Source organism: Labrus bergylta, chromosome 23, assembly GCF_963930695.1.
Source record: "Labrus bergylta chromosome 23, fLabBer1.1, whole genome shotgun sequence".
NCBI classification, from domain to species: domain Eukaryota; kingdom Metazoa; phylum Chordata; class Actinopteri; order Labriformes; family Labridae; genus Labrus; species Labrus bergylta.
The window spans coordinates 15,425,863-15,451,080 of NC_089217.1; the positions used below are offsets into that span (position 1 = coordinate 15,425,863).

General features: G+C 41.3%; 2 protein-coding genes across 2 annotated transcripts; one reads left to right on the forward strand and one right to left on the reverse strand.

The window, feature by feature from the left end:
• Positions 1-1,754: 1,754 nt before the first annotated feature.
• optn (optineurin) lies at positions 1,755-10,625 on the reverse strand. The gene is made up of 13 exons (XM_020634803.3): positions 10,475-10,625; positions 8,207-8,331; positions 7,764-7,963; positions 7,499-7,645; positions 6,225-6,409; positions 5,840-5,927; positions 5,386-5,501; positions 5,114-5,263; positions 4,512-4,596; positions 4,251-4,409; positions 3,972-4,114; positions 3,650-3,726; positions 1,755-2,642 (listed from the first exon to the last, which is right to left on the reverse strand). The coding sequence occupies exons 2-13, from the start codon at positions 8,325-8,327 to the stop codon at positions 2,530-2,532; spliced, it is 1,584 nt and encodes a 527-aa protein (XP_020490459.2). The 5' UTR covers positions 8,328-8,331; positions 10,475-10,625; the 3' UTR covers positions 1,755-2,529.
• A 1,346-nt stretch (positions 10,626-11,971) lies between these two features.
• Positions 11,972-24,838, forward strand: ccdc3a (coiled-coil domain containing 3a). The gene is made up of 3 exons (XM_020634758.3): positions 11,972-13,058; positions 13,814-13,991; positions 22,533-24,838. Exons 1-3 carry the CDS (start codon positions 12,634-12,636, stop codon positions 22,836-22,838), a joined length of 909 nt encoding a protein of 302 aa, XP_020490414.1. The 5' UTR covers positions 11,972-12,633; the 3' UTR covers positions 22,839-24,838.
• Positions 24,839-25,218: the final 380 nt, after the last annotated feature.

The window sequence follows — 25,218 nt, forward strand, 5'->3', positions numbered from 1 at the left end:
CGCTAAACGAAGGACCCCGCAGTGTTGTCAAAGTGCCTGTAGGTGCCCAACGAGCTGCCTTCATAAAAATACAGAAGGGCGCACTCACTGTAGGTAGGCAATCTTTACCGTGCTGAAGTACATTAGAATGGCGCACACTCCTGCAGCTAAAACTAGTCCTCAACACTGACAAGACTAAACTAATGTTGTTCTCAAACACTAAGAAAGTACCTCAAACTGTCCCCACAGTGTCCACTCTTGTGGGAAATGTCATAGAGGTGGTTCATATGTACAAATACCTTGGTGTCTTGCTTGATGACTCCCTCACCTTCCCCATATTGACAATCTTGTGAAAAAACTGAAACTTAAATTGGGTTTCTTCTTCCGAAACACATTTTGTTTCTCTTTTGAGGTGAAAAAGCGGCTTGTCAGTGCAACTTTTTTATCCATTTTAGATTATGGAGACCTGATGTATATGAATGCCTCAGCTAAATGTCTAAGTAAGATTGACGCTGTTTATCATGCTTCTCTGAGGTTTATTTCTAACTGTGGAGCCATGACCCATCATTGTGAACTGTATTCTTTGTCCACCAGGAGGCTGGGACACTGGTGCACTTTTATTTACAAGGCCATGCTTGGGCTACTGCCCTCCTACATCTGTAACCTAATCACACAGATTTGCCCATTTGCCCACACAGAAAAAGGGCTTTCATCAACTCTGCTCCTTCTACATGGAACATGCTGCAAAAAGACTGGAAAACAACTGAACTGATTTCTTTGAATACTTTTAAATCCAGACTGAGAGCACTTGAGAAGACCTCCTTTACTTGTAACTGTGTTTTATAATTTTAATTCCTAATTGCTTTTTATAATTTTAATTGCTGTCTGTATGTTGTGAGTGTAACTCTGTAACTTTTGCTGCCTCTTGGCCAGGACTCCCTTGAAAAAGAGGTTTTTAATCTCAATGGGACTTTCCTTTCCTTTAAATAAAGGTTAAATGAAATTTTATAAAATGGCTTTTCGACCAAAATGTATGAATTTTCTTATGTGAAAATAAATTACAGAAGCAACGATATAGTGAGGGCAGTGTGGACACTGTGAATGTTTTTTTCCCTGTTCAAAAGTACCCTGGACGAACCGTCTTCTGCAGTGGATATATGCAAATTAAGTTTTTGGAGTGAATTAACTTTCCACGAGTTGACAAATTTCTGTAACCGTGTCCAACTCAACATACATAATTAACTTCAGGCGCTTTTTAGCCGAGTCTAGAGCCTAAGAAAAGATGCACCTGAACTACTTCAGGGTGACAAGATAAATACATCAATGCCCTGATTTATTGTTGAATTCAACATCATCCTGACATCACATAAGTTACTCCCAATACTGTGATATATTAGTATATTGGTAATTAAAGTCAAAAGCAACTGAATAATGTACCAACAACGCCCTTCCATACATTTTCTTTATTTTATATAAATATATATATATAATTGCTAACTTAATACCTGTTTCAAATGAAAGTGGCATGTCATTAGTTAAGCTTCTATGTGCGTACCTGCATACTTCTGGGTAGGATGGGAGTACATGTGTAATTGTGAATCAGTTTATCAATACTACCACCAGGTGTCACTAAAGTCAGATATAAACATGTAAGAGTACTTCATGTAAAGCTCTTCAGTGGGACATCTAAACTGTACGTGATTTTACAAGACCTAAAATATGAGTATGTGCTGGTATAATTCTGATCATTGATACATTGACTATGAGACAAAGACTGTCATTTTTGTTTTTTTATTTTCATTCACAGAATTACAACATAGACTTAAAATGCTTCGATCATCTCCAAACTATAGAATCAGCCAGGTGTTGAAGCTCCCCTGAAGAGAGACAGGCTGTTAAACAAGTTAATATAAAATGTGTTCTAATGTCCAGGTATCATCTGCAGAGTCTAAATAAAAAGTCTGTTCATATTAAAGTGTCTACATGGTGCATGCTTCTTCCCCCCCCCCCCATCAACAAAAACAACCCAATAATGATTGAACATATCCTAAACCAAAGGGGAGAAAAAACATTTCTATTTGACAAGGAACCATTCAAATATTAAAAAAGCTTCCAGCTACTAAATACTTGTAAAGACTGAACTTACGTGCGTACATGACAGGAAGACAGCGTAAAACTGAAGTCTTATTAAAGTGTTGGTGCAGTTTCTGTTTGATATCCCTGACTTTTTTTTGCCTTGGAAGAATTTCAGCTAAAACCAAATATGTGCAAGACGACATGGGTCAAACATGTGAGAAAGGATGAGTACTCTAATATCTTTTCTATTCTGCAGTGTGATGTGTATAAACCCTCTGGACAGCTTTCAAATCCTACAAATAAATATTTAAAACTCAGTGTTCCCGTCCTTGGATGAGCTTCACTGAGGTCCCCCATGGAGCAGTGGAGTGCTGTCTCAGGATGCGAGCAGAGGTACAGGTACAAGCAGAGGAAGACTCAGATTATGGTGCAAATCTAGCTGCTGTTAACATAGATGCTTGTCGTAATGGATGTTTAGTTTATACAGTCCATGATGTGGATTTGCAGGGAGTCCAGGTCTGGCAGGATTTCATTGCACTTGGGGCAGGCGTGTTCTGGAATATTCCCCTGATGCTGCCAGTCGGTACCTGAGAGTCAGAGACAATGATCACAAACTGAACGAGGCGAACAGATTTTCAAACAAGGCTAAACTATGGCGTCAATCCCTGCAAGACTGTTGTGCTCATCAACATCGTTAAAAGCTGGTTAAAGGAATAGATTGTTATTTGGAATTATGCTTATTAGCTAGTTAGTTAGTTGAGTTAGTTGTAGCATTGATACCACTCTCATGTATGCTCAACAATAGGAATACGAGGTCTGTAGTCAGTTAGCTTAGCTTATTTTAGTGTAAAGACCTGGGATGAAGAGAAATTGTTACATTTCCAAAATCAAAATGCAAACAGAAACTTCATAATAATTAAAATAGAGAACAGAAATAAATTAGTTTTTTTTGCAGATAGTCATGATCTGGAAATATTCTTCAGCCAGCCCCAGCTAACAAGTCCTTTCAGTGAGGCGTTTTCCCTATTTCCAGCCTTTATGCTGGGCTAACGTATCAATCTACTCATCTAACTACATAAGAAAACACTAAAGCTTATTCCCCAAAAGGAAGAGCCTTTTTTTAAAGCTTTAATTCAGGTAGAAGGCATTCGTACAAAAAAATGGAAATGTGCCTACAAGTCTACACTCAGGGCAAACAACAACAAAAAAAGGTGTTTTCAAACCACCTACTAAACTAGTCCTATGAACTGATTTGGCCAAAAACCGTATGCAAACAAATGCGAGATCCGCAGTAAGCCAAAAATACCCGAATACGCTGATTCGGGAAAAATTCACAGTATGCATCAGACCAGTCTTCCCGCATACTGTATCCCACAATGCAAAGCGCCAGGTCAGTGATCAAAATGACGGAGAGCAACGTTTGCCATCAGCTGTTGTTCACTTCCACATTCCTTGACTGGAAACCAGTTTAGCCTGGCATACTGCAAAATAACCAGCGACTGGCAGTCATACTAGACACTATTGAAGTACACACTACATACTACGTTCAGCAGCAGCATGCAGTAGGCGGTTTCTAAAACAGATTAAGAGTTACCTCTTCCGACCAGACTCGCCCCGGCTCCATGTGCATTTCCTCCCCCATGTCTCAGCTGCATCTCGTTCAGGGTTTGCCTGCAGAGAACCAGAAGAAATATTGTTACAAGAAAGGAAATGAGAACTGGGACTCCACTGATAACAGGTTCATGACAGTTAGAAGTTTTTAATCTTCACAGTCCATCCTGTAGAATGTTTCCAGTTTGTTTAAAGGGAAAGCAAAGAAGGATTTTGTGATCTTAAAAGAGAAGAAATTGAATACTGTCAGCCCCCCCTTGTTCTGGTCCAACTGCAGGTTTTTAAAGAATACTCTGAATCTTTACCGGCCCAGTGACTCCATCTCGTCCTGCAGATGGGCGTTCTGCTTCTTTACGTACTCCAGCTGAGCAGCCAGACGCTCCCTCTCTTCATGGAGTTTCTCCCTCGCTGCTCGCTCTGCATAGAAGTCTGAGGAGTAGACCTCTGCCTGCACACAGGGTACAAGCAAAAGAATGACGAGACTAAACAAAGCCATGTGTCCAAAATAGTTCATAATAATCATACATTTTATTTGTAGCCTCAATTCTCATTAAAAAAACATTTTTTTTTAGACACTGTCTGACCTGAGCCTGGAAGACGGATATGGTCTCCAGATCCTTCTCCTTCTGGAAGATCTCCTGCTTCATCTTATCAATGTGGGTCTGTTTAGAAGCCAGGGCTTCTTCTGCAGCAGTGAGCCGCTCCTGCAGCTCCTCCATCACCTCCTTCTGCACCAGCTGAGACTGCAGGGACCAGAGGGCGACAATCAAACACGTCTGCCTCTCACTTCTTGTGCATTTGAAACTTCATAGCTGCACTGGGTTCAGTGATTTTGGTTATTTTACCTCTCTTTTCTTCTTCTCCTCTTTGAGTTCATTGTAGTCTTCAAACAGCTTGGTGTAGGCATCCTTCAGTTGAGCCAGGTTGTTCCTGTATTGGAAGATTGAAGTGGCTACTGTTTACTCAGTGAGCATGTTTGAACAAAAGCTATTTGCTTAAGAGTGACAGATAACTCAGGGTTTCCAATGTCGATAAAATGCTTTTCTGCACGTACTTACTGCTACATTTTAACTTTCATATTCAAAAAGAAATTAAAAAATAATTGGATTGTTGTAAAATTTCTGTTGATATTGAACATGATTATTATCAGGATATTCCTCGAACTCACAAGTTTTTTTTTTTTTGTTTTTTTTTAAAGATTTCTTTTTGGGCTGTTTCTTTTGTGCCTTTATTGTAGAGATAGGATAGTGGATAAAGTTGGAAATCAGGGAGACAGACAATTTGGAATGTGGGAAAGGAGCAACAGGTCAGATTTGAACCTGGGCCGCCCGCTTGGAAGACTACAGCTTCCAAACACGGGGCGCACCTCCCGTACAAGATTATTAAGCCCTAGTGGAAATAAACACATTGACAATGAAAGTCTTTATATACACGTGTGGTGTCTGACCTCTCCTCCCCGGCCTTCCTCTGCTCCATCTGGTTCTCGGCCTGCATGCTGTCCAGCTGCAGCTTTAGCCGGTTGTTCTCCGACTGAACCGCCTGTTTCTCAACCAGCTGGGCCTTCAGAGTGACCACGTCCTGCTCCACCTCCCGACATCTACACGCGCATAGAAAGCAGAATATACAGAATAAACATGTTCAGATTAGAACATGTACGTCAAAGGAGAAACATTTTGTGCTTGCATTGAGATCAGGGATTTCCCGCCATGGGGACCTAACCTGTCCTGCAGGTTCTTCTTCATGCCTTCTGCTTCATCCAGCTTGCTCTGGGCCTGCTGCAGCTCTTTGAACAGCGCCATCATCTGAGACCTCAGATTCTCCACCTCAGACGCAGCCTGAAATATTTGAATAATGACACACAGACGCTACTATGAGGAAACGAAACACGACAAACATCAGAGGACGACTGCCGGCTTTGGTTCCCCCAAGAATACAAATCATCTCGGGTGATTAAAGAACAAACAGAACTATAAAATCACAGGGCTGAAATACTCGCAGTAGGTTAATGGGAGAGATTATATTTTCCCTACAATAATTCATGAACTTATCACAAGATCGAATACCGAAATATAAGAAACTAATCAGATGTACGTTGTTATTTCTCCACACAGATCGTTCATTTTCACGCCCCTGCTAGTTTAGGTTCTTTCACTATTGAGTAGAAAGCCTGTACCTCTTTCCCAGAATCCTCCTTGGTCTCTGTCTGGGTGGTCTTCGTTGAGTCCTTCACATTTCTCTTCTGCTCCATAAGCTGGTTTATTCTGTCGGACAATTTGTTTCAGAAAATGTTAGTAAAGCACTTGAGCAAAAGAATCGTTTTTTTATGAGGTGGGATAAGATCAAACCCAAGTGACAGAACCACAGAGCCCAAAAACAACAAACAATATCACTAATGAGAAAACACATTGACTTTTTTCACACATGCATACAAACTTGTGTATACATTCAACTTCTGCTGCTTCTTTTTACATCCTGAAAGCCCCTCCCGCTGGCTTTTGGGGCTTAAGATAGCAGCCTTAAGATTGCTGCATCCCAAAAAAATGAAAGACCATCCTAACCTTGCAGCAGAGACCTGCAGCTCAGCCTGCAGCCTCTCAGCTCGCTGTGTCTCGTTCCTCAGTGACTGGAGAAGCTGGCTGACAGTCTGCTCCTCGTTGTCCAGCCGGGAGGTCGTCATGCTCAGCTCTGGACATCTTCTGAGTTCTGAACCAGACAGATCACCTATGGCAGCCACATCGCTTCCCTATGAGGACAAAATGCACAATTACAGATCCCGCCTCTGGTTCTCTATCGCTACCCAATCACTACGAGCAGGGTCGCTGCACACGTTTTTTAAAGTCACATTTAAGAACCACACAAACGACAATGGATACCAAGTTTGCACCAGATATCATGTTGACTTCCTTTCTCCCAAATTGAAATGCTTTTTTTTTTTCTTTTTTTTTTTTGCATCTGTTACAAGGCGCTTCATTATCGGTGTTTGTCCCCATCAACCATCTCCTTCATTTGTCTTCCTGAAGATAAATTTCCTTGAACTTGCATTCCCTGATTTCTTCTCCTCCTTCTCTCTTTCTAAGTGAACTAGCAAATTCACAAAAATAATAAATAACAAATAAAAGCGCCGTCTACAACGTAAGACCTGTGACAAGTCAAACTAATACTTTTTAAGACATTTTAATGAAGGAACTGTGGGAATCCCGAGTGTATGATTTATACACAATTAAAGGAAGAGTGTGCGACTTTTTGATCCACTAGATGTCGCCCTAGAGCACCAGCATCAAACCAAAACAAACACCTCCTCTATTCTGAAGCCTCCACTCTCCTCCAACCCCCTCTCCACTCGCATTTGAACGAAGGAGTTATCAAATGGAACGCACCATAATTAAGCACCATTAAGCACAAGCGGCGGACAATATCATCCTTTGCTCAGGCTGCATTTGCCTGTGTGCTGCATTGTTGTGTTAGCATGCTAATGTTAGCCCTCTTTGATTAGCTCGTAGCTTAACATTGCACATAAATTCACACCGTGATCTAAACAAGTGACATCTAAATAAGAAGTGAGCAGGCTGTCCTATTCTTCTTTTCTCTAGTCCTCGACTAAAACAGCTTTTGTACACATGGCCGTCCCGTCCACGTAAACACAATGTAAACATGATGTAAACATGATGTAAACACGGCTCCCACAACGGTACAGCTGGCAGGTAGACAGTCTTGACTCAGACTCTGTTATATTCATGTGTCAAATGTTGCACATTCTGCCATTAAACTGTGTTTCTTTGATTCCAATGTGCAGTAGTCATTTCCATTTAGGCACATGTGTGTCGCTTTTTACCATGACCGTGATGAAGGATTCTTCGTCCTGTTCAGCCTTCAGCTGCAGCTCAGAGTTCATGGCCACCAGGTCGTTCTTCTCTGCCTGCAGGCGAGCAACCTGGGCATACAGCGCATCCAGCTCAGCGCTCTTATTGGACGGCGTTGCCTAGAGATGACACACACAGAGTATTGGAGTATCACTGTATTATGTGTTAACATAGACTCTAAGCTTCTCTTACCTGGAAATTAATAAATAGGATAAATAGTAAGTGTTGCGTCCTTACCAGAAAGCCTCCTTCTATCGACCCCTCCTCCCCCAGCCTCTTCTTCAATTCCTGGTTTTGGAGGGTCAGTGCATCCACGCGGACTCGAGCCTCTTCCAGCCGGTTCTCCAGGAAGCCCCGTTCCTCCCGCTGCTTCTCTCGCCATGCAGACAGACCCTCGAATCGCTCCTTCATCGTCAGGTTGGTCTGACGCAAAGCCTCTAATGGGAGACAATTGAATAATGGCACAATGTTCAAGCTAAGGACCTTTGAATCATGACCTTTTTCTATGGCTGTCAACTCTGAAACTCCTCCCTCATGGATCACGACATCTACTGAACTTTAACCTGAGACACTCACACAGGTCTGATAAGAGGATTATCTTTACTAGTTTAAAAAAGCGTGAACAACAAATCAAAAGCTCAAGTCCTAAATATTTCATTCAGACACGTCTCTACTCTCACCTTTGAGGTCTCGGTTCTCCTGGATGAGGATGTTCATCTGCTGCAGCGTTTCCTCCAGGGTGCCGAACTGTCCGGTAGAGCGAGAGATGTCGCCGTTCATCATGGGGCCTCTGGAAGCCATGACGCTGAGAGGAAGAACAGACAGAAAGTGAAAGACCATATTACCAATATGCTTAGTCATTCTGTCTACGTTGCTCATTACTTAGAAACAGGAAAAAACTGGGTGTTAAATGGGATAAGTGGATAGACCACAAACAAAACTACTGTTTGATGAATTGGAATTATGATTAATCTCTGTAAACTGATACACACACCAAGGTTTACTCTATAACTTGACCAATATGGAGACTGACATGGACCCTGACTTTACGCTGATAAAACAATCACTTACCCACATGGCAACTGAAAAAGTTGGAAATATTGTTGATTTTTTTTTTTCACTTATTTTGCACCCATTAAACCCTTTCTTTACAAAGCATGAATAATAATAATCAATATCTAACTGTAGTTATACTATAGGTACTGTGTCTGTCCCCCGGCCCAGACCTGTTTTTATAAGTCATCCAAACACAGAAAAAAAGGCGTAAATTGTCAAAATCTCATTAGAATCAAAACTACAAATACGATTTTGCAAAAAAAATCTGAAAATTCACTGCAGACTTTTGAACATTAGGTCTGAGCATCCAAATCTCTTTTAGTGAATGATCTGATATCAGATCAGCATATTGATCAACTCTTTTTTTGACTGAAACCTGGCTGTGTCGAGATGAATATGTTAGTTTGAATGAATCCACTCCTCCCAGTCATTTTAGTACTCATATACCTCGAGACACCGGACCAGGTGGTGGAGTAGCAGCTATTTTTTAAATTCTAGTCTTCCAGTTAACCCTCGACCAAAGCTGAATTTTTCTTCTTTTGAAAGCCTTGTTCTTAAGTCTTTCACATCCAGTCTCAAGAACCTTTCAGCCACTTCTAGTTGTTTCTGTAGGCTACAGGCTTCTGTAGTTTACCGTCCTCCTGGCCCATATTCTGAATTTCTATCTGAATTTGCAGAATTTTTTTTTTTAAATGTAGTCCTTAGCAGTGATAGAATAATTGTTGTAGGTGACTTCAATATCCATGTGGATGTTGATAATGATAGCCTGAGCACAGCTTTCATGTCACTATTAGACTCTGTTGGTTTCACCCAGGGTGTAAACGAACCTACTCATCGTTTCAACCACACCCTGGATCTTGTTTTAGCTTATGGCATTGAAATCCAAAACCTTACAGTTTTCCTCAAAAATCCTCTTCTATCAAACCATTTCCTCATTACTTTCGACTTTGTCCTGCCAGAATTATCTCTGCTTAACACTAATGTGCTCTCTAGAAGTTTATCTGATCGTGCTGTAGCTGTAAGGAAGCTATTTCAGCTGCTTTTGATTCAGCGCCGTGTTTCAACCATAGGATGTGAAGTGTCTCGAGATAACACTTGTCATGAGTTGATGCTGTACAAATAAAAATGAGCTGACTGAATCACTGCGACACATAACCAAGCTGCTGCTCTTCTACATGTGGAATCATGCAAACTGTGGAGTGAGAGCTCACTCTGCAGCATAAACTGCAAGATGATGCAAAACAACCAAAGCACTGTTTTCCGTAGGCCTACTATATTTGTGTTGCTATTTTGAATGATTTGAATAAACATGCCTTTACGATGATATCTTTAATCAGGAGACGCATCATTGTTTCCATCATGACTGTCAATAACACGTTCAGAAAACTTCCCTGGTGACGTCACTGATGACTCAGAGCTTCAACAGGAAGCAACACACGCTGAAACGGAATTATCTTATCAGCTGATCACATGGTAATTTCATTACATTTCTTTGGTGAGGCAGCAGTATCTTAAAACATACTGTGGTCTGCTCCTGACCTTATTTGACGAATTACTTAATGACTGTCACAAAACAACCGCTTTGCAGGTTTTTGTGGTGTGAAATACAACAAATAAAAAAAGGTAAAGGTATGACTTCTTAGAGGCAGTAAACAGGTGTGAGTGTGAGATAACTGATACGCCAAAGCCACCGCTCACACTTTAGCTCTGTTAACGATGTTATTTTTCATTCGTCATCGTTACATTTCAGTTTCACTTTCCTCAGGTGGGCCTGTCCCGTGAGCGACTCATGGCAAACACTGAAAAGTTATCAGTAACTTACACAACACGGAGACGGTTCAACCCAAACTGCGTCACACCTCACCTTTCACAATAAGAATGTTTAAACTCACCTGTCGTCCTAAACCAAACACAGTCCGTGTGTCCACACCAAAGGCACACAGCAAACAGTCGGGAGTAATGACAAAATGTGTCGCTCAACCTTGTCCTGCTGATGCCTCTGCTTTGTTGCAGCGTCAAGTAACGGACGTAAACATTTTACTTCCTGTTAGCAACTTCAAAATAAAATGCCACTTTCACTATTTTGGTTTTTGAGTCTTTGAACAACACAAGACGCGACCATAAAATGTCATTGTTGTTGTTGTTGTCGGCTTGTTACTGATATAGTTCTGATGTAAGCAACAATGATATATTTAAATATGGATAAATATTGACTACACTAAACTCTGTTACTCCATAAATTGTTTTGTAAATAACATTATATTCCATTATATTTAATTAAATATATATTTTATTATGTTATATTCTAAGTTATTACAATATATCTCTGACATCTAAATTGAAGGCCACTTTTTTTTAATCAGCTTCAACCATAATTTTGAAAAAGTTTGAAAATCATTTGCCTTATTTCCTGTGTACATTGGTTACATGACGCATCTGTGTCTTGTGTGGCTTTAAAATAGGTTTTCATTTCCTCAAAGTGACGTAGGGAGCACGCACCACGCCGCTGTGAAGAAGAGACCCTCCGCATGTTTCAGACATCAGAGAAAAAGGGCAGATGACAGATGAGGACGGGACTTCCCTACAGGAGTCACCTTGCACTCATGTCCCTCATGTTGTAAAATGATACATTATAACAATTACAATAAAAGTTAAAAAAACAAAAAAATGTAAAAACAAAAACGAAATAAATAAAATAACATTAGCATTTTTTTGTTTAGAACATATAGTGCTCATAATATTTCAGGATTTACATCATTTAAGAAGATACTCTCTGATCTCTGATGTACGTCGCTTTGGATTAAAGCGTCTGCTAAGTAAATTGAACTCTATTATATAATAAAAGCAAGACTTCATCCTTCATTTCATCTAGTGTCCGTTAGATGGCAGTGTTGTGCAAGTTAAAATCGTCAGCTTTAAAAGTCACAACTCTCAAATGTTAAAGTACTCAATGAGAGTTATCGTGACTGAAATATATTCTAATCCAAAGAGCTCTCTGGAGATCAGACTGTAGTTTCAAACAGGAGAAGCTAAAAGATGCGAATAACTGTGTTTGAGCATCAAATAAAAACAGCATATGATGCATTTACAGGTGTAATAGTGGGAATCAAATGATCTTATAATACGAATGCATATGCACATAGAGCTGTAAAAATTAAAACAAAAAAAAATACGCTCAAGAACTTTTCTGGAAATTATTTTAAACAACAAAAGCCTCTTGCTTGCTTTACTGCCATAGATCGTTTATTGATCCTCTTGGATGCGTTCACGTGCAAGATGAGGAAAAAGTCGAGAAGTAGGCCAGGAGCTGTGTTCCTGGATTCAGTTCTTTGTCTGCACTGTGAAGAAGTTAGCCATCAAATAAATTGTGCAATTTGTCAGAGGAGATAGTGCAGCCTGGTCGCATTAATTTAGCCCAGTGAATAACCTGTAGCCTACATATGAACACATGATTTGTCATTGCCTATGTATTGCATACAAAAGCATCTACGTTTATCAATTTGATTAATATGTCCTTTAATCATGGCTAGACTCGAGCAAACCAACACCAACACCAACCAGCTAGAGTTTAAATTAAATTTCGGGGCGTTCCATTAGTCCGTGAACGCAGCACAGGCGCGCTCTGGTGGCGCTTGTGCTCCTACCACAGCCAACAGATGGGATGGAAACACAGAGAACACAGCAACAGGTTGGACTTAATAACATTTCTGCAAATTAGTTTGACACTTGAGTTCACTTTAAAAGTCTGGGGAGAGAATAAATACCCGGGCATGAGCAGGCTTAGTTGAGGAGGGGAAAACACCGTGTTGTGGAAGAATTTAAAGTTACTTAGCTTTTTTTCTTTCTTTAAAAAATTTCGTGGAGTAAAGCATCCTCAAGCGTCCAGGCACCCGTCACAAGTGATACTTTCTTTTGACGCAACACTTTGAACTCACTTTTTGTAACTTGGATGCTTGAATGGACCGGACAGCAGCCTAGAGCAGTCCATTTTTACATTACACTTATTTTGATTAATTAATCCCCACAGGGTTTACAAACTGAAGTAAACCTGATGCTTGGGGTTCTAAGGATGTTTCCTACGGCTCTTCTGATTGCAACGCTCGGCGTTTTTACGCATTTGGACACTTTTACGCACGGGTGCCAGCTTCCCTCCGAGTGGCGGCCCCTGAGCGAGGGATGCCGGGCGGAGTTGGCGGAGATCATCGTGTACGCCCGGGTGCTGGCGATCCACCGGGAGCCCCTGGGCGGTGGGGCGGGCAGCTTGTACAACTCGCTGCCCTTCGGCTTCGGTTATGGGTACGAGGGCGCGGAGGAAGGACTGCTTTATTCCGCGGAGGTAGAGATGCTGTGCGATCAGGCCTGGGGCAGCATGCTGGAGGTGCCCACTGGGTCAAGGCTCAACCTGACCGGACTTGGGTACCTATCCTGTCAGTCTCACACCGTGATGGAAAACTACTCCTACTTCTTTTTCCTCAGGTGAGGTCCAAAGCAGGGCCACATCCACCAAATAGATCCATTTGGACTAGAAATAATAGGCCTAATTCTACAAACACTTTCTTACAATTAAAATAGACTGCACCCCATGAACACTGCCAGACATGCATTTTGCGAAAAAGGCATTTTAAGCTTTCAATCAATCAACAAAACTTTATTTATATAGCACCTTTCAGACAAATTAAATTGCAGTTCAAAGTGCTTTACAAGAGTGCAGAAAAGTTATTGACAAAAAAGTAGTTTATAAAATCATTGAGAATAAGAATAAGAATTTTAAAAAATATGTATAAAAATGAAAAAATAAAATATGACACATAAAAGCAACAAGATATTAAAATTAATACATCGGAGAAGAATATTTAAAAGTGTAATAGGATAAAAAAGACAATACAATAATGTTCAGATTTGCATTTATATAAAGCACTATATAAAAGCCAGACTGAATAAATTCACATAACTCTTCAGCTTCCTCATCTTTTACAGTTTGTTTTAATGATACTATGCTCTACTGACAGATGTGTTGGCAAACCAGTGTACTTAAATCAAAACGATGACAGCTGCAGTTCCGAGTTCTTTTGCAACATGCTGCTACAGGCTCAACAAACACTGCACTGCATCTGATTGAACCTGCAAGTCCACATCTGATTTAATTGATGCCAACTCCAAACTACTTTAACTCTTGCAGCAGCCTCTTAGGCGAACTCCTCCACAGTTAATCAGTCTGTCTCCTTTTGCAGGATGGATGAGAACTACAACATCCTCCCCCATGGAGTCAACTTCCAGGATGCGATCTTCCCCGACACGTCAGAGAACAGACGGACGTTCTCCAGCCTCTTCCAGTTCTCCAACTGCACCCAAGGGAGCCAACCTTTCCACACCTTCAGCCCAGAGTGGGACACGCAGGAGGACAGCAGGGTAGGGGCATCAGACAACTTTCTAATGACTACAAATCATGCACCACTTGTAGAAAAAGGCAAAACAAAACTTTTAACAAACCAAGAATTGTTACCCTGAGGACAGCTGTTGCATGATTGAAGAGTTTCCATAATAATGTTCACAGCTTCCTTCTTTTTTAAAAACTTTATTGCACTTTGAGAATAGGTTAAACGTTGTATCTCTTTCTTGAGACATGTCAGCTTTTTCAGGGTCTGCAGAAGATGTAAACAAACCAGACACCATCTAGTTGCCATGGAGATAACAGTCCAGACTAACAGCAGGGTGCAGGAAACTGGAGAGGTGTTGACTTACAACTATTGTAATGGTGCCGGGCTTTTCTTTGTATTGATACGGCTCCTGACCTTAGTATACTGTTTAAGTGTTTACTGTTTAAGCCAGGATGGAAACAAAGTGCGTTGTGTGAGGTCTTGGTTTTATGTTTACAGCAGCCTATGAGGAATATATTTGTTGATTTCAGCTCTCTGGACAAAAGCTGATGATCTCGATCTGGCTAGAATGTGCACTTTTTTTTTCGAAGCAACTTTTTTTATTTTCAGATTTATTTTGGGGAATTTTGTGCCTTTAATGGAGAGACAGGACAGTGGATAAAGTTGGAAACCAGGGAGAGAGAGAGAGAGAGAGAGAGAGAGAGAGAGAGAGGGGAATGACATGCGGGAAAGGAGCCACAGGTGGGATGCGAACCATGGGCCGCCCGCCTGGAGGATTACAGCCTCCATTCATGGGACAGCAAAGTATTTAAAAAGCAGAGAAATTAGTGAGGAAATGACATTTGTTGGAGCCAAATTGTTGCTTTAACAATTTATTAAGTATATTTTTGATTTAGTTAATTACCATCAATTTTGCAACAGTTTTGCAACAATTTTGGATGATGCATATTAATGACCCTTTGCACCTCGATAAACAGATGTGCTAACCACCAGCGCCCCTGGAAGCAACTTTTTAATGAACTTTTTTTCTAAAACAGCTGACTTAACTCTACCAACTGAGCCACAGCTAGTCAGTCATCTGTTTATCGAGGTGCAAAGGGTCATTAATGTGCATCATCCTCCCACTCCAACCATCAGACATGCATTACCACTCACCTAAAACATAACTGATAAACAAACACACATTCTGTTGCAAAATTGATGGTAATTAACAACATCAAAATATACTTAATAAATTGTTTAAGCAACAATTTGGCTCCAACAAATTTCTGCTTTTTCAACTCTTTGCTGATCCTGCTCTCCAGCTCACATACAACACACTGAAACTGTGCGGAGGAGAAATGTAAACATAGGCTCTTCAGTTTTTGTGTCGTAAATCGTCTTGTGGGAATCCGACGTTATGACCGTGGTGACAGGCATTAAGAATAACTGTGTAGAAATAGGAAATCATCCTGATGATGAACTTGTTTGCTTTTGTAGGTCATACAGACGCATCAGTAATAAATTGAGGGTGTTAAATTCTCCTCGAAGAAGCTTTAAGTGTATTTAGGGACACCTAATCCTGAGTTGAGTTGTGACTTTGCTGACAGGAATGTGGTGAGGATCAGTGGAAACATAGTGTAACAACCCCCTGGAACGGTGCACACACACACACACACACACACACACACACACACACACACACACACACACACACACACACACACACACACACACACACACACACACACACACACACATTTTGAATCACAGTTCTGATCTCTGAAAGCATGGGAAAACACAAACACATGCACAGAAGAATCGATTGTTCTTCCAATAGATTCCCAGCCTGTGATTGGTCATGTGCCATCGCGTCCCTGCCAGCTGAAGATCAAAGCAGTCACTGATTGGTCAAAGTCTGGCTTGCTGGCTCCTCCGGCAGACAGGCTACTGGCCGTCGAGAGGTCAAAGATCAAATAACAGAGATCCACATCTTTGACAGGCAGCATTTTAAAAAGCGTGTCGGCCTGCAGCTTGAGTTCAAATCAGTAAGTAACGCAGCGGCCTGCTGACCTGGAACCAGAGATAAGCTGAAGCTCTGTCAACAGACGAAGAAATATTTGCAGATTGTTTGCATTCATTAGCACACCTTTTCTGAGTGATTTGAGCACGCTGCACTTCAAACAAGACAGAACATGGACGTCTTTCCCTTCATGTTGAAAGGATGTTGAAAGGATGGTTTACGTTTACTGCACAGACTGTATAAAACATGGACAAAGTTTCAGTGACATCACTCATTTGATGCCTGAAGAGATGTTATGAATCCCAACGACAGTAGCCGCCATATTGGAAATGCTTTCTCAACCTTACTTTCTGTCAATCAAGGATCTAGGCTTAACAGAAAAAAGAGGAGTTATAAAAAGTTCTTCCCTCCTACACACAGTTTGTGAACCTATCAAGGAACGAGCTGTTTACGTCATGTCCTGTCTCCTGAGGCAGCAGCAGACAAGTGCGAATAAACATCTGACAAGAATATTTATATAAGTCTTTTTAGGCCATATTCCACCATTGTGCCTCTATATAAAGCATCACTGAGTGGGCGGGGCTGTCTCGCTTTCCCTACATGGTGGCAGGTCGGGGCTGGAGGGGTTCACTCACACTTGGTGCTTCGGACTTATATCCTTTAAATCTTGACTTTACTAGTCCAGAACGACTTGATACATGATTGAACCTACATCCGACTCATGGCTGATTTCAGGCTCATTTTGGACCGTTTGATAATTTGAGACCGGTCTTGGATATTGACTTGAAACTTTGCGTACTGAGGCCCTTTCACACATGCACTCACCGACAGTCTCTGGAAATGTTCCAGATAGCCTGCTTCACTTATTTCTCTTGAGTTCCCTTTTCTCACATGTACCTCAAAGTGGGAGATTTTCCCTGTCAGATGGTGAAATCTCCCACTGTTGCATCAGGATAACCTGTATTTGCAGATATTGATGTGAATGGTGACAACAATTAACATACAGGAAGTTATATGTTGATCATGACTGACCTGAAAACCATGCAGACCGACACTTGATTATTTGTTTCCTAAATTGATGTATGCCATTTGTTTTGTTGTTGGGAGTAAGAACGGTGCATTTGTTTGTTGTCTTCCTCTTGTTTTTTTAGTCTACTTTGACCTGCAGGGTCTGGCTCCTATGTTGAAAGGTCAGAGTTCAGGGGTTTGGGTTAAAGACACTGCTCATTAAGAGGACGAGCACTGACATGTAGAGGCCACGACCTGCAGGCAAGGCGGGACTAAAACAGGTGTTTGCTCCTGGAATTTCAAAGAAGTTTGAGGTTTTTATGTTTTTCTACCGTTTGTCATCTACATTTCTACTTCAACTATCTCGAATTTTTGTGTTTTTTCCAACTCTCTTGAACGTTTCCCTCCCTGTCAGTATCATCCTCTCTGTGCTGTACAGTTTCCAGACCTCCTCCAGATGGGTTTTGAAACACAAAACATCCTCAGAGTTGGAGCGGGGAGTTGGTTTTGCTTCTGGTTTCAGCCTCGTGGGAACCAGACGCCCCTGCAGGAGGAAAGACAAGAGACTTCCTCCACTTTTCTTCCAGAACCGTCAATTAGCCTTTGTTGAAGCGTCCTCTTATCAGCGGCACTCAGCGCAGCTTTAACCAGGAGCCGGAGGTAGAGGAGGCAGTAAGCCCACTAATCATCTGTTTAATACAGATCCTTTCCCTCCACAGTATCTTTCGCCATCACTTGACAGGCCGCAGTAGACAGAGATGAATTCCCCAAATACTTCTTTATCAGCACATTTCTGTGTTTACATGTTCTCTAATGATTTCACTTTCACCCCAGTGAGGGGACACTCCTGTTTTATAACTGTCATGTGAACACCTTGAACAAGTTTTCTGACTCTCATTAACATTTTATGTGGACGCTCGCAGGGATAAACGGAGGACAAAACAGTTAGCTGTTTCACACAGTAGTTAAAGCTCAGGATGAATACAGTGTGCAACTTTGTGTGTGTGTGTGTGTGTGTGTGTGTGTGTGTGTGTGTGTGTGTGTGTGTGTGTGTGTGTGTGTGTCTCCCACTTTCCCTTTCTCATCTTTGTTTTTCTTCTCTCTCGGCGTCCCTTTTGTTCCCTTTATCTCTTCATCTCTCACTAGCTCTTTCTGTCTTATTGTTTTTTAAGCACCTATCCCCATGTGTGCCCATACACACACACACACACACACACACACACACACACACACACACACACACACACATTGAAAGCAGGGTAAAACCTCATGAGAAAAAGAAGAGACCCAAGCCTGTGTCTTTGACGTCAATAGTGAAGCTCTGTTTGGGGGGTGAGGAGGGTAACTCATGCTGAGTCTTTATATAAAGTTATCAAAAGTCTGCAGAAGTAAATGAGCACTCGGGTCAGGTTGGACACAAACAGACACACAAAGGCACATCTTTAAACCCCTTCAACCCTTTCTTCAAAATCTCCCTCCAATCCAGGACTCCGACCGTCTTCTTAACAGCATAGCGTAAAAGCTCCATCTTCCCATATGCTCACACAGTTAACCTGAGCGCTAATGATGTCACAGTTCAAAGAAATAAAATACCCACATGGACATTAAAGTCACAGTCATTATGTGTCCGTTGTCATTGACACTATCCATCAGTGATTCAGTGTTAGGGGAGTTACAATCCCATTTTAAGATCCTGGCAGATCCCAGATGTGTTGATCCAATCATGGGTGTTAAGTGGTAACCTCAACCCGTATCATTATCTTTAAAATGCCTTTATCTGCCTCCTTACCCCCTCCCCCCTTACCCCACTGCTTACGTATAACATGCCAAGAGTTATGATACATAGTTTGACTAAGAAGTGTTAAAAAGAAAGCTTCTATTTTTTTAATTTGATGGTAAAGGTAGCACGTAACCTGGTAAGGATCAATAAAGGAAAGTGATGTGTCTATCTTTGCCGATGACAGCATATTGCAGCGATATACCATTTAGTTAAAAAACAATATGACAACTTATTTCACTAGATATACATAATGTCTGCTGCTCCAGCACAAAACTCCTGTAGTTTTGGGCTGAGCTACATGTGTGAATGCAAACAGACACATGTTTCATTCTGACTTTATCCAGAGTTTCTCCTACCAGCCCCTTAGTAGACCTTCCCTGTGTATCTAAGTTTGCAGATGTGAAACCCCAGCAGGATATAATCAGGAAAATGTCTTGAAGGGGGTGGTGACATTTATATCCTGTGATGGATGCATGACCTCGGACTGTCTGCACGCGACCAGTGCGATCTCTGTGCATGTCATTAAACTGCTGCATTATGTTCTCTGTTCTTCTCTGATCTGTTGTTCATATTGTGATCATTCATACTGCCAAATTACACCTGGCATTAATATGAATGCAAATATTGTCATAATAGCATCGTAAAGCGTACTCTGTTGCCTTGTCCGACACTTCATGTCGTTCTTTTTTTGCCATGTAACTTGAAGTGTAAAAAGCACTTTGAGTAGTCAGAAGAGAGGAAAGTAAAAGCTCAAGTTCATTTACATCTACGAAGGGATAATGTTAGCAACTGTGGCTAAAGTATACACCCAGTCCAATATTCACCATCTATCAATCCATTGGTTTCCAACCTGTTTTGACTCATGACCCCACTTTGACTTCACAAAACTCTGCTTATTAAAAAGCTTATTAAAGACCACATTAAGGCTATTTCATGTGTAATATTGTGGACAGAGGCAGAAAAGCCAAGATGAGATTTGAGCACAAAGTGAGAATTAAACTTTTCTCAGTGCAAAATAAGTACAGCCAGGTGAGCATATTAACAAGGCTGGGAATTAATGATGAATGCATGAAGCATGGATGAAAGACAGACAGAAAATGGCTCACAGTGCTGAACTGGATAATGTCTTGTAGCTTAATTCAGGTAGAATGATAGAATACATTTTTTAATAATTAGAAATTGTAGGGCACCCCATCTATTTGATTTCCATGCGACCCCATATGGGGTCTAGGCCCCAAGATTAGGAAAGCCTGCACTGAGCTTTATTTTTGGTCTCCACCACCTCTGAATAAATATCTGACTCTTGCCAATTTATGACCCATTTTGTTGTCTTTTGATGCTGAGCAGGTCACACACGGAAAGTTTTTTCTGAATCTTTTAACCTAAAACTTCTTTCTGCTGTTGCTGGAAAAAATAAATTGTGGTTAGACTCAACCAAAACATAAAAGATGCTGATCCTAAAACATTCAAAAAGATACTTACAATGCTAACAAAAGGTTTCAAAGTTAAGTGATATTGATCTGCAGGTTGGTCTCTACATGTGGATCCATTATGTTATGTGTGCAGTCTTTTTATTTCATTGAAAGTCTGTGAATATTGTTCTCTGCCACTTTAAATTCATGCAAGCCTTTTTTAAATGTGTCGACAAACATGACTTTTTGTACTCTTGAATTCGAGAACATGTCCTCCAAATGCTGTTTATACAGATGATGCTTAACAGCAGGCAGGTGACACCCGGATGTTTTGACAGGTGCTGTGCGATTGTGGGTGCCTGTGTGTGTTGCTAGTGTCCTGCTGAGAGCCTTCCTATGAGCATGAGAAAGGGGCTCGTTCTTTAAAAAAGGGAACCACTTTTATGTAACCTGGTGAAAACTCGTCGTAAATGAAATGTGAAAAACTTCTCTTAAAAGATCAGTTCTCATATCTGTGTTGAATATTTTTGGGGTTCGGTTTTCAGATAAGCTTCACTGAGATCGATACAATCTCTTAAATTATAACGAGGAGATTGAAACGTCGTTTAAGCAGCACATAAAATTAGATTTAAAAAAATGTAACAGTGGGTCATCCCCCTGACCAATCAGCACATACCATGTTATTGCATTGGCACAATTCCAGTTGGAGACTCTGGTGCAACGGAGGAAGGTTGCAAAATGCAGTTTTTTTCCAGACTATGGCAGACTGTGGCCTTTTTGACCTTCAATAAAGTGCTCATATGATATTCAAGATGAAACCAAAATACAAACCCTTACTGGTATGCATTTAATATTCAATTTCACGCGCAGTCTTTGCAGATCAGAAAAATATTTCATTGTGCATTCAGAAATCAGAGTTTGAGGAAGGATTGAAAGCACGACTCCATTCTTCATCCACATGGTGCAAAAAAAAATCGAATTAAGGAAGCTCTGTAAACCATCGGTACAAGTGATTTACAGAGAGATCCATTAATCCAGCTGCCTATCCCTGACACCTTTAAGCACACCTACGTTTGTCTGTTTTAAACTGCTCTTGAATCGTGTTAACTCTTTGTCACTTAGGTTATGGGCTCTGGATTTTACACAGATAAAAAAAAATATGAACCCAGTATAGTGATAGCATTGTATCGTGAGCTGAGTGTCGCTAACATCCTTAGCTTCCTGCTAGCTCGTGAAAAGTTCACACCCAAACTCATGATCCAACTGGTCAAAAAATGGTTAAAATGATAAGTGCACATCATGAAATGTTGGACTGGGGTGCTGGTGGCGCTGGTGGTTGGTGCGCGCGCCCCATGTATGGAGGCTTTGGTCCTCTGGGCGGGCGGCCCGGGTTTGAGTACCACCTGTGGATCCTTTCCCACATGTCATTCCCCACTCTCTCTCTCTCTCCCTGATTTCCAGCTCTATCCACTGTCCCGTCTCTCCATTAAAGGCACAAAAAAGCCCAAAAATAAATCTTTAAAAAAAAAATATATATATGTTGGACTTTCTGAAAATCATAGTTCTCAAAAACTGGCCTCACACTTGTCAAAATAATAACAGAGAGCCTAAGTAGTTCTGGAACAAGATTTGGGCGTATAATTAGTGTAAGTGTGGTGTTTGATCTGAGGCTGCAGGCCACAGCAAGTCCTTTGAACAGAATGTTAATGTGTTTGTGTTCATTGTTGCCATGTGGAGAAACACTGTAAGGCATACCTTCCAAAGGGTTTCTATGCTCTTGTGACAAAGTGCGGTCGTACATGAAACACACATTAACACTCCCCGCTGTGACGGCGTGAGCACTCACCCCCGTTAAACCCTCCAGCCAGAGGTCAGCTCTGGTCTACCAATGAGATGGAAACTCAGGGCCCCTGAAACATCAAAGTACATGACCCTCACATTGTCAGGGAGGCTGGGAGGTCCACAGGGTGAAACATTTACGTTACTCAGACAGCATACACGGTCCTCTTGTGTTTTTGCACTGTGTAGACGGGGGCCGCTGTGGATAAATATAAATGACATGGGTCAGGACTTGCACTTTTTTCCCCGTCCTCTGTCCTTTCAAGTCTGATGGGTTTCACAGAGGAGAAAATAACACAAGCAAGGGAGAAATAAAAGCAACGTGGAGTTCAAGGGAAGAAGTATTTTTTTTTTTTTTTTAACAGAATGGCTGCTGGGAAAGTCACATCACCAGTGATCCCACACAAAATCGACCACCTGACAACATGGCAGCTGCTGGTTTACAACACTGTGGTTTGCCTGTTAAGAAAACAACCCTTTATTTATGACGACTTTCTCCACTTCTTTCCCTTTTTCCCCTCCATTCTCCAGCTGCTGTGCTCCTCGGTGCAGGGCGCACTGTTCGACGAGGAGGAGCGGGGCCGCAAGCTGCAGGAGCGCCTGGCCGGGGCGGAGAGGAGGAACCGGCAGCTGAAGGAGCGCGTTCGTAAAGTGAAGCGCTCCCTGCGGAACGCTCGCAAGGCCGCTCGAAAGGCCGAGCAGGAGGTGCAGGAGCTGCAGGAGAAGCTGAAGGCTGCAGAGCGGAGGGCGGGGCACCACCTCAACGCAATAACACAGGATGAACTTCCAGGGGGCCGATACGCAAGCACAGCGATACGTCCACGGATCCAACTTTAAGTGGTCCAATCCAACCTTTTCCTCAAACTGAAACACACCTGGACTGGAAACGGGCCGTGGAGAGGGAGAGGCTGCTGGGCGGTCTTTGAGACAGGGACAATAAATTAGCAACTTTAACAACACACTCTTAAAGTTATAATTCTGGTAAATAAACTTTTCTTTATCTTGTGTATGCCAAATTACCAAAATATGAAAGTGGTGATCTGTCAGGGTCATTCCCCGTTATCTTAAATCTCACACCCTGTGTTTTTGCCAATAGTAGAGCAACGATAACATCAGAAACAGCAGGAGCTCATTGGAGGAGTGACACCTTACTCTGTTAACCGTTGATCTGTGTGGTTTTCTTCCCCCGCAGTAATACTAGTTAATGTTTCAAAACAAACTTTGACTAAAGAAGGTCATGTATAGGTCTGAGAATGTATTTAAAAGGCTAAACCTCCTGTGGCTCTAATGGGGTTTTATTGACTTTGTTTGGGACAAGTCCTCTTAAAACAGTGTCACTCACTGGGGAAATAATGTTTCAAATAGTCAGTGTTCACCAGGTGTGCTGTAGAGTGTTGCATTATGTAAAGTGAAGGACCCATTGTCCGAATATTCCAGCCATCCAAAAAATCTGGCTCTGACTGGGTGTTAAAATGTTGAATCATTGGAAAATCTATTTAAATGTTAGTATTTTTTGTTTGTATAGTCCAAACAGATTTCAAAAAACCTAAAATGTGAATTGTCTTAGCCTTCACATTAATATTGCGTTCACTTGACCTGGCACTGCTAGACCATGTGCAAATGCAACTAAGTCTGAAACCTCTTTGAAACTTCCTTTATGTCCAAAAGTTGTCATCAAAGAATTCAAAGCAAAATCCCTCTTATTTCTACAACAAATCACAACTCCAAGAGTACGACAAGGACATAAGGACATGAGGTTTATTGTAATTGTAGTCTACATCGAAACTCAGTATGGCATTCAAAATAAAAGCACTGACTAGGCTGAGCCAGGATTTCCAGCAGGATTTTCCGGCGGTTGCTGATGAGCCTCCAGAGACCCCTGCTGTAACATGCATAGGCTGCTAGGATAGATAGCGACTTCCATTGCCCAGTTTGGCGTCAAACACAATATAATACACAGCTGTTTGGTATGACATGCTCAGTAGCCAACACTTCCATTTGTATGCAACTTCAAAAAACCTCCAGTTTGTTTAATGCGTGTGTTAATTTAAAACCTTCAACAGTAAAAGAAGACATTTTGGTTGTTAGCAAGTTGAACTATTTTGTCTTCAATCATATAAAGCACACTTCATATTATTTAACCAGTTGCGATCGGCTTTACCAGAAACAGGCCTAAAGCAATGACATGAGCTTTAATGATCTTCTAGCATTCTTGAATTTTTGGTTCACTTCCTGTATGTGAGCACAAAGAAACTTCACACACAACACTTCCTATAACTTTTTAGACTATATGGCTACAGCTACAAACAAAAACACCACAAACCCCCATTGGCATTCATTCAGTCGTTCATTTCAGGCCGGGATGGGAAGCTATTAACAAAGCTGATTGGCTCAGTAGGCTGAATCCAAGCATTGACGGAGTTGCAGGACAACAAAACCAAAACAATGAGCTGAAAGACGCTAAAATAAAAGATGCTAAGCTACTCTGTTAGAGCCAAATATAATTGATGACAGTTTAAAAGGAAACTCTGTCATATATGAGTGACTTATTTTCTCCACATGCAAAATAATTTGACCCATTGTTGGTATAAATGTTTTGATTATATCTGCTTCTGAAATAACTATAAAGTGGTGCAATGAATGGAGACATTTGAATGATGTTGAGATATATCAACTTTTTCTCTAACTGTTATTGTAGGTGATGTGACTGAGAGCAGAATTCAGACATGACTGAGGAGGTTTTTAAAAAAAAAAGTTTTTAAAGTCTGAATTATCCGCTTGTATGTGTATATTTTTGTAAAAATGTTTTTCTGCATATAAATTCAGATTCATATGAATGTCAGCGTGTACGTGACTATGCTTTGTAGAAGGATATTAACATCTGGGTCACTGGAGTACAATGAAAAAAAACAACAACCAAAAAGCCACACAGCTTCAGTGGTTGTGCCCCACAGCATCACGCAGAGAGTGTAAAGAGAGGTGAAGGTCAGAGCAGAGACTGAATGGTGTATATGTGTCGTGTGTGGGGAGAGAAGGAGATGTGTGTCTGGTCCATCAAGTGACTGGAATGTGTTTGCGTGGGCAGCAATGTTCTGAACAGCGGGACGTCGCTGAAATATTCCTCTAATTCAGTCCGGAAAAATCAAAAGCTCCGGAGGGAGGCCGAGGAGCCGTCACATCACAAGACCACTTCGAGAGCAAGGGAGACAAATTACAA